At 40.3% G+C, this 10,635-nt stretch overlaps 1 protein-coding gene across 1 annotated transcript in view; it reads left to right on the top strand.

The window, feature by feature from the left end:
* Positions 1-330: 330 nt before the first annotated feature.
* The window catches only part of tnfrsf21 (tumor necrosis factor receptor superfamily, member 21), a 263,648-nt gene continuing 253,343 nt past the window's right edge, over positions 331-10,635 (top strand). The window contains exon 1 of the mRNA XM_085381445.1: positions 331-683. Coding sequence (XP_085237571.1) covers positions 648-683 — 36 coding nt within the window. The 5' untranslated portion in view covers positions 331-647. The remainder of the gene's footprint in view (positions 684-10,635) is intronic.

Genomic DNA, 10,635 nt, shown 5'->3' with positions numbered 1-10,635 from the left:
GTGATATATATTTTTCCCTATAAGAAGTCATTCTTTTTTGAACCAAACTCAAAACAGAGCCTATTAATTTTTCAGTCATTTCTAACCCCCCCCCCCCCCCCAAAAAAAAAAAAAAAAAAAAAATCCCACATGCATACTACCCTTTAGGGCTAAACCCCGGGTGTTTCAAATGTCTTCCACTGCAACCCCTGTTTTCCTAACCAGAAGCGGGGTTCAATACACGTGCACGACTCATTCGTGACTGGGATTGGCCGACAGCCCTTCGCTAAGTCCCGCCTCTCGCTTTACGTCAGCAGTGTCTGTGGAGGACTGCAAGAGCGGACGGAGAGCCGCACTGCACGCTGACAAGCCAGGACAGGGCGAGGCGGCGGTCCCGGTGTATGCCCCCATCCATCATCGCTATGGGAATTACCACAGCGTTGTCTGTGAAGCAGACCCTCACCTCGCATCTAAAACCGGTTCACCTGGAGACACAGACTATAAAACACTGCAGTGGAGACTGTCGCTGCTCAGAGCCGGGCTCAGCTTCTCTCCTCCGGTAAACTGAGGAGGACGATGATGATGATGATGACTAACATCTATAGATGAGAAGTCTTTCTCAGGCCGTCACCTTGGACCTCTGCTCGACCTTCATCTGTATACTCTAAATGAGGACCATGCCTGCCATGTGTGTATCCGCAGTGGTGAGTACATCCCATTTCAATTCACCTCCGTGCATGTTTTTCTTTCTTTCTAAGTACTGCTCTAGCAGGTTCTTCATTTAAAGGGCCAGTGCCTGTTTTTTTGCCCCCTGCTCTGATTCAACTTAAAATGAATTATCCAAATTTCTTTAAGAGTTGACACGTGAAGAATTTATTTCGTTATTTTTTCACTCATTTATTATTTTTTCAGTTCAACGTTTGAAAACTGTGTCACGAGTCTCAGTCAGTGGAAAGATGGAGAAAGAAATGCCACTCAACAGTCTGTTGTTTAGCCCTGTTGCACTGCGAACAATTAAAACGTCAGTCAGCGGAGTTTAAACTGATAGGTTTTTGTCACAGCTGATAAAGAATATGGCTCTAGATATTTAAACACACAAACAAATAATTAAATAATTTAAAACTGTAAAAAAAAAGTAATGGTTGTTTTACAAATGTTTTACAATTCCACTTGATTTTCATTTTAAAAAGTCAAAGTATTATTATTATTATTATTATTATTATTATTATTATTATGGCCATCACTCAAGTTTTAGGGATGGGTGAGCTGATGTTTTCATGCATTTTAATATAGTTAGTGTCATCATTCCAGCCTTCGGGCAGATGAGACTGTGCCTTTGTCTCCTCCCAGTCATGTTGACATGTGCTAAAAAAGAGTGAAGTGTTTCCCTCAGTAGACATCATACTTATTTCATCAGGGCAATTTTATGGAGTTCATAGCTTCGTGCTTGGTGTATTTCTAGCGTTTAAAAAAATAATTTATTTGAAAAAAAAGCTTTTGCCATGATTATATATTATATTTGATTTTTATTTTCAAACGATTTAAAGCTTTAAACCCCTGCTTTACTGCAGTGGTTAATGCATGTGACTAAGGGGTAATAACAATTTAACATCTCCACTAGGAGTTTCAAACAAGCAATTAAAAAGTACCATCTGCTATGATCTACTGCAATGCAATATAAAAGGTTTGGAGCATGCTGGCAGGACTAACACACAATTTATACTTAACACTACTGCATGGCTACACCTCTTTGCAAGGGTCTGTCTGTGTGATGTTAATGGTGTCATCTAATTATCTCCATAAGAACTGATTTGTGTGGACCTTACACGTGTTAGGCTACAAACACTGTCAGCTGCATTCTGTCTATTATATATCTATTTATGCATTTTTTTAAAAAAAGTGTCCCAACAAAAGTGAGATCAGGTTTAGTTCGAGTTGTTGCATGAAACTTTAGTTGTTGCTTTGAATTTGCCAGTTGCCTGTGTCATGTCATGTTGCCTGTTGGAAAACAGACAGACAACTGCTAGGGTAATGGCATGTTTTACAATGTATTGCATTAGACTAGTCTGCAATGGATGATGTAAAGTACAGATACAACTTCAAATCCTGGGTTTGGTCATTAATAAACATGCTCAGGTTTTGGGTTTCACTTTTAAGCTTTTATGCTTTTTTTTCTTCTTTACAACATATTTTAAAATAAGACCACAGCCAATGTAAAAGTAAAATCTCTAAAATGTATAAAAAGTAAAGCCAATGCAAAGTGCCTTAAACACGTTTTCTGTTTATTGGCCACCAAGGTTTGATGCTTAGCAAAAAACTTGCAATGGAATCTTATAGAAGTCTATAGGAAAATGGCTTTCTGCCTTTATCCATGGAAACACTTTCCTACTTAACTTATGGGCTCAGTAAATTGTGCATTTATGACACGCCCCTTTCTCATCACATCTAGTTTCAAAAGACCAGGATGTGAAAACTGTGAAAACACTCAGCCTGATGCTTCAAAACATGAGATTATAAATCATTGTCCAATAGTGAATGATATCACAAGAAATTCACCTTGTATGATACCAGAGACAGTTTAAGAGAGAGGCATGGCATGTGAAAAGTCAGACATTAGCAAAGATGGCAGTGACATACAAAAAAATAAATAAACACTTTTAATTATGTAATTTTCCATTTTGTTCTGCGGTGATGTTAAATGGAATCCAGCCATTAATAATATCATGACAACTAATTAACTTCCTTGAGCAGTTATTTTGAAGCATTTTCTAAATTAACTAGTGGCCATCCACCAGCTCCCAGAGAAGAGTTGTGTAAACAAGTCGTGTGTGAATATTATTCACACTCACCTTTTTTTAATGCAGTACAGACTGCGTGTTTTCACAGGATGAATTTGTGGAATTAATGTTTTTGGATCATACTTGATTTTTCAGATTGTTTGGACGCAAAAAACAGATCTGACCAATGAGAACATTTGGTGCGCTCGTAGTTCAAACGTACATTGGTACTGAACATACAACGATATATAAATAGTTAAATATTACTATTTTACATCAGACCCGAGATCAGATAGAATCAGTTAGAACCTGTTGTGGTCCCAACTCTGTCACGAAAAGCTTAAACTGACCCACTGACATCCTAAAATATGCACAAAAGTGTTATAGCTTTAACTCATGGATCAAACCATGAACTTCTCCCTGGTGCTGCCTTCTTGTGAGAATTGGATGAACCATGAATCTCTGTTTTTTTCTTTTTCAGGACCGGCTCATCATCACTTTACATTTTTTCACAGTGCATTTTTCGAGGACAAATTTTTCTAAACACTCAATGCTGCTGATGTTTCTATATGTTACCCAACAAATTTGCATCCAAAATTTCGGGATTCTGTGACATTTTTTCACTAGGTGGCCTTTAGGGTTCAGCTTTAGTAGGGTTAGGGATAGATTGAGAAACGAGAACAAATTCTGTTTGTGTATGCCAACTAAAAAATCCATACTTCAATTGGCATTAATAGCATCCCCAGGCTTCTACCTTTCTACCTATAAAACCCGGAGAGCAGTCAAATGGTGGAAGTGGAAGCTAAATTGGCTAGTCATTCATATGTATATTAGGTCGTTACCTAGGAATTCTGGAGGGAGGGGAGTGGGGGTGAGTGATTGAGGGGGTGGGGGAGTGGAGTGTTTCAGTTTGCCATCTTAGGGAGAAATCAACACATGTCCTTTGTATGTCCTTTGTTGCTGACATTTATTGATGAAAACAGTACAAAAAACCAACCATTTGTACACATATTTACAAATAATGATAAAAAGTGAGTGAGTACATTTCAACATTTTCAGCAATCACTCACAATCCTGGCACTGCCACGGTATCTGTCGTCTGCATTTACCACATGTGTACCTGTAGCAGTGAACACATCGCACAGTGGCCTGATTTTTTTTGCATCTGTGTACTTGGATTTTAGGTCGCAAGCCACCCAAAACTTGATCCCAAACTTGTCAGGTTTACTTGCAATATACTGCAGGAAACAGCACCGAGTCTTTGATGGGAAAAGCTGTTCATCAACGGTGATATGTAGACCAGGGTTGTAGCACGTGATGCAGTTGGTGACAAATGATCCCCACACACTGGAAATTGCAGCGAACTTATCAGTCTTTGCTCGATCACTGCGGGTGGACTTGTCATCAAAGCGTAGGTGTTGCATGATGTCTTGGAAGCGGTTTCGTGCCATAGTTCCAATTATCTGTGGGTTTCCCAGGTTTGCTGACCAGCAGTCATTTACCGATGGAACCCTGTAAACCCCCCGCAAGATGACAATTGCAATAAATGCCATTAGTTCAGGGAGGTCCATGAACCAATGAACATGCACTGCACTTAGCCTAATCCTTCATTGAAGAATCTTCATTGAAGAATCCTCTCCAAGGAAAGAAAATTCATCGCCCTGAAGAATCCTCTGGTGTACGGACCTCCTCTCCAAGGAAAGAAAATGCAGAGAAGACTCACTACTCAGCAGGCGTTGGAAATGATCCTGACGGAAGTCGACCCTTGTGACTCGGATGGAGAAGACCTAGCAGTTCAGCCGGATTCGGACTCAGAGCTGTCTGATCAGTCTTCCGGTTAGTTTCATTTCATGTTATTTCCTTTTTCATTTCAAACAAGTAAGTGGATGTAGTTAGTAAGTAAGATATTTCAGACATTATTCTGATACAGAGGAGGAGATACTGGAATTATAATTAGTATCTATGCATGCATTTGTGATTTTGTTTGACCTTCCCATTTTGCTCACAATTTGAATTTGTTCACACTGCAGATGAGGAGACTGCTTCTCCACCGAAAAAGAGAGCTTGTTTGGGGACTGAGACAGCGAAAGATGGCACAGTGTGGCGTGAAGAACATGTGGGGACCCGTCTCCCTTTCACCCCAATAGAACCGTACGCTGCAGATGGAGAGCCAACGGCTAAGGCCAGGAGAAGTATCTCGAGTCGCCTTCAGAGCTTCCTGTGTTTCGTCACTCTTGACATGCTTTGTAGCATTCAAGAATGGACTATTCAACATGCACAGCAAACGGAGCATGTTCATTGGTTCATGGACCTCCCTGAACTAATGGCATTTATTGCAATTGTGATCTTGCGGGGGGTTTGCAGGCTTCCATCTGTAAATGACTGCTGGTCAGCAAACCTGGGAAACCCACAGATAATTGGAATTATGGCACGAAACCGCTTCCAAAACATCATGCAACACCTACGCTTTGATGACAAGTCCACCCGCTGTGATCGAGCAAAGACTGACAAGTTTGCTGCAATTTCCAGTGTGTGGGGATCATTTGTCACCAACTGCATCACGTGCTACAACCCTGGTCTACATATCACCATTGATGAACAGCTTTTCCCATCAAAGACTCGGTGCTGTTTCCTGCAGTATATTGCAAGTAAACCTGACAAGTTTGGGATCAAGTTTTGGGTGGCTTGCGACCTAAAATCCAAGTACATTTGCAATGTCTTCCCAGATCTTGGCAAGGACCCCAGTCGTCCCACTGGGGAGAGACTTTCTGAAAATGTAGTAATGAGGCTGATGGAACCATTCCTAGACAAGGGCAGAAATGTTACCACGGACAATTTCTTCACATCGCTTTCACTTGCGCAAAAACTTCTTGGACGGAAAACCACCATCCTCGGCACAGTCAACAAGATTCGCAGGGAAATTCCTCAATCCACTAGACAGACAGATCGCAATGAATTCACCACTCAGGTATGCCACTCCACACCGAGCCCTGGAAAAAGGGCCACGTGTCAGGTCAAACACAGATGCAAAAAAAATCAGGCCACTGTGCGATGTGTTCACTGCTACAGGTACACATGTGGTAAATGCAGACGACAGATACCGTGGCAGTGCCAGGATTGTGAGTGATTGCTGAAAATGTTGAAATGTACTCACTCACTTTTTATCATTATTTGTAAATATGTGTACAAATGGTTGGTTTTTTGTACTGTTTTCATCAATAAATGTCAGCAACAAAGGACATACAAAGGACATGTGTTGATTTCTCCCTAAGATGGCAAACTGAAACACTCCACTCACAGTTGGTGACAAATGATCCCCACACACTGGAAATTGCAGCAAACTTGTCAGTCTTTGCTCGATCACAGCGGGTGGACTTGTCATCAAAGCGTAGGTGTTGCATGATGTTTTGGAAGCGGTTTCGTGCCATAATTCCAATTATCTGTGGGTTTCCCAGGTTTGCTGACCAGCAGTCATTTAGAGATGGAACCCTGGTAACCCCCCGCAAGATGACAATTGCAATAAATGCCATTAGTTCAGGGAGGTCCATGAACCAATGAACATGCTCCATGCACCACTCAGCAGGCCATTTGTAAATATGTGTACAAATGGTTGTTTTTTTGTACTGTTTTTATCAATAAATCTCAGCAACAAAGGACATACACCCATGTGTGTTGATTTCTCCCTAAGATGGCAAACTGAAACACTCCAAGTTGGTGACTTTTGGAGATTTGTTTCCCTGGATGATTGAGAATGCATCAAGATGAAACACAAAAGGAAGCTCACCGCTTTTAGCAGCTCCCCCACCCCCTCAATCACTCACCCCCACTCCCCTCCCTCCAGAATTCCTAGGTAACGACCTAATATACATATGAATGACTCCAGCATTTGACTGACCGCTCTCCGGCTTTTAAAGGTAGAAACGCAAAATGATGACTCCGCGGGGGTCTAAGGTAGAAAACCAAAATGACTGCTCTCCGGGGGTCTAAGTGTTAAAATATGAAATGACAGATGGCCATCTTTCCCTGAGCTTGCCTAGTTCTGTCGGCGGTTTCTTCCTGTTAAAAGGGAGTTTTTCTTTCCCACTGTTGAAAAGTGCTTGCTCATAGGGGATTGTATGATTGTTGGGAGTCTTTACCCTACAATATAAAACGCTTTGAGGCAAGTGTTGCTGTGATTTGGCACTATTTGAATGTCTAAAAGAGTAACCCATTTTATTAATTTAATAAGACAGACTACAGTCAATCAATAGCAACATAAAAAAACTACATCACTTAATTTATTGACTGCATCCATCAATTTTTTATTTAAATTATTAGATTAGTGCTTACTGATTAGTGCTAATGACATAAAATCATCGGTACTGCTGAATGGCGACCCCAGCTAATGGCATATTTCAGTACTGTTTAACCTCAAACACTCTAAAAACCCCCAAATATTCTTGCAACACTTGAAAACAAACACAATGAGCTCATCAGGCAGTCCTGCCATTATTCACTCATTAGCAATAAACTCAATAAGCATCTACAGGAATAATCATTGCTGCCTATTGTGAGTGATATGTTCAGCGCGACTGAATCCAAACAGAGTCTCTTTCTCCCAGTGAGCAGTGACACGAGGATATGCAGCAACAGGTGCTGGGTAAATGTGTGTGTGTGTTCGCTGGTTAATAAGACCATGTGCAGGTGCAAGCATGTGTGTTTGTGCTCACTGTTTGTTTGCTAGTGTGTGTCTATCCATGCATGTTTGCTTATGTGCATTACTTAAATTTGGATAGTAGTTACAGTCTAATGTTGTCTGCCACAAACATCCTACCCATGTAGTGTATGCACGCACCTTGTTACATAACAGTTTCAAGCACACACACACAAAACACGCACAACATCCTAAACAGTAACTGATTGTTTCTGTCATGACCGACTGTGTGCAGTTAATGAAGTCATTTATTAAAATGAGTCATGTATTTCTATTATGTAAAAAAAATGCGAGGTTGATGCATGGAAAACTTCTCACCGACAGTCCACTTCCTGTTCTGTGGTAATCCTTGTAAGCACTAATCATAAGTCTTGTCACAGGATGTGTTCACGTTGTGTAGCACAGCTGCAGTAGCTTCAGATCACAAGTCTCGAAGACAGTCACTATGCCTCTGACGGGGTGAAAGCGGTCACACGTTGCATATTTTACCTGCATGTTTTTGACCATTGGTGGGATGTGTAAAAGCATTTAAATGTGCTTCTGTCTGTCTGGGGTGGCTGTAGCTCAGGTGGTAGAGCAGGTCAGCTATTAACTGGAAGGTTAGGAGTTCAATTCTTGAGCAAGATACTAACCCCATGTTGCCCTCCGATGCATCCATTGGAGTATGAGTGTTAGATAGTGAGCACTTACAGCTTAGAAAAAGTGAATGAATTAGTTGTATTGAGTGCTCAGACAGAGTAGAAAAGCGCTATATAAGAACCAGTCCATTTTGCACATATTTCAGGTCAGTGGGTTCATTTGGAATTTGTGTAATTTGGAATTTGCCATATTTACTTCAGCATAAATATTTAAGCCTTAATTTAAAGTCTTGCATAGAGCATTGCAAAGTCCAGTACTGTATTGATTTTGGGAAATACATTAGAATGAATAGCTATGACTCAACAGTTTTGCCTCAGCATCCACAAAAGCATTTACTCACAAAGCACTTCTAGTATCCAGTAAATCTTTGAACTTGAACTAGTGCAGCACTCACGGTTAATGGAAACCTTATATGGGATTGTTTTTTCAATAAACCTAAGTTAGGAACCACTGGTTACTAAAAGTAACCAACTGTCAATTTCTAGGGATAAAAAATGTAACTATCGCAGGGACAAAAAATGCAGTTTCTCTACTGGCGAGGAAGTGAGTCAGTCCCTATAGACTCCTATGCTAAAATGCCTGGCTTTTTAGAACAGTGATTAACAGTGATTAGCCTGGTACAAACAATTGTCTTGAGGGCTTTACATATCAAGAACATCACCTTTCAGATGCAAACGTCTTGTGTAACAGATCAAACACCACACCAAAAGCCTTGTGTTTTTGGAAAAATTCATCTTTGTTGAGCATGTTAAGGCAAGGCAAGTTTATTTGTATAGCACAATTCAACAACAAGGTGATTCAAAGTGCTTTACAGAGACATTAGAAACAAAAACAAATAAAAAGCATGATTTAAAATTGATTAAAACAAGCAAACAAACAAACTAATTAACAAACAAACAAAACAGTATATAAAATCAAAACAGATAAAATCAGAACAATAGATAAAATCAGTAGTTAAATGTAAGTTTTGAAATTTAAGCTTAAAAGTGTGGATTTGGTGCTTTATTCAAATGCAGCTGAGAACAGGTGAGTCTTCAACCTGGATTTAAATAAACTGAGTGTTTCAGCTGATCTGAGGCTTTCTGGGAGTTTGTTCCAGATATAAGGAGCATAAAAGCTGAATGCAGCTTCTCCGTGTCTGGTTCTGACTCTGGGAACTGATAAAAGACCGGATCCAGATGACCTGAGGGATCTGGAAGGTTCATACTGGGTCAGGAGGTCACTGATGTATTTTGGTCCTAAACCATTCAGAGCTTTATAGACCAGCATCAGAACTTTAAAGTCCATCCTCTGACGGACAGGCAGCCAGTGTAAGGACCTCAGAGCTGGACTGATGTGGTCCACTTTTTTGGTCTTAGTGAGGACGCGAGCAGCAGAGTTCTGAATGAGCTGTAGTTGTCTGACTGATTTTTTTTAGGTAGACCTGTAAAGATGCTGTTACAGTAGTCAAGCCTACTAAAGATGAATGCATGGACTAGTTTTTCCAGGTCCTGTTGGGACATCAGATCTTTTATCCTTGATATATTCTTGAGGTGATAGTAAGCTGACTTTGTTATTGTCTTAATGTGTTTTTCTAAGTTTAGGTCTGCATCCATCACTACACCCAAATTTCTCGCCTGGTTTGTGGTTTTTAGGTGTATAGATTGAAGTTCTCTGGTGACCTGTAATCGTTTTTCTTTGGCGCCAAAGACTATTACCTCAGTTTTGTTTTTGTTTAGCTGGAGAAAATTGTGGCACAGCCAGTCATTAATTTCCTCAATGCATTTACCAAGAGCCTGTACAGGGCCTTGGTCTCCTGGTGACATTGTGATATATATTTGTGTGTCATCTGCATAGCTGTGGTAGTTTATTTTGTTGTTCTTTATAATCTGTGCCAGTGGGAGCATGTAAATGTTAAACAGAAGGGGTCCCAAGATGGAACCTTAGGGAACTCCACATGTGATACTTGTCTGCTCAGATGTGAAGTTACCTATTGATACAAAGTATTTCCTGTTTTCTAAGTATGTTTTGAACCAGTTTAGTACAGTTCCTGAAAGACCTGCCCAGTTCTCCAGTCGTTTGAGTAATATGTTGTGGTCAACTGTATCAAATGCTGCACTGAGATCCAGTAAAACTAAGACTGACATTTTTCCACTGTCTGTATTCAGACATATGTCATTGAACACTTTGGTCAGAGCGGTTTCAGTGCTGTGATTCTGTCTAAAACCTGACTGGAAGGCATCATAGCAGTTATTCTGTTTTAAGAAGTAATTGAGCTGTTGAGAAACTGCTTTTTCAATGATCTTACTTAAAAATGGGAGATTTGAGATCGGCCTGTAGTTGTTCATTTGTGTCTTGTCAAGATTGTCCTTTTTCAGTATAGGTTTTATTACAGCAGTTTTTAGTGGTTCTGGAAACACGCCTGATATTAATTAAAGAAAAGTTGGCGATCTGTAACAGGTCTGACTCCAAAGTCTTTGAGACCTTTTTGAAAAAACTTGTTGGCAGGACATCTAAACAGCAGGAGGAGGAGTTCAGTTGACCTAAGATGTCCTCCAGGTCTTTGCT

Source organism: Rhamphochromis longiceps, linkage group LG15 (assembly GCF_057381845.1).
Source record: "Rhamphochromis longiceps isolate RC_006_pf linkage group LG15, R_longiceps_female_GT1.1, whole genome shotgun sequence".
Lineage (NCBI taxonomy): Eukaryota > Metazoa > Chordata > Actinopteri > Cichliformes > Cichlidae > Rhamphochromis > Rhamphochromis longiceps.
This window is presented reverse-complemented; position numbering and strand designations above follow the sequence as displayed.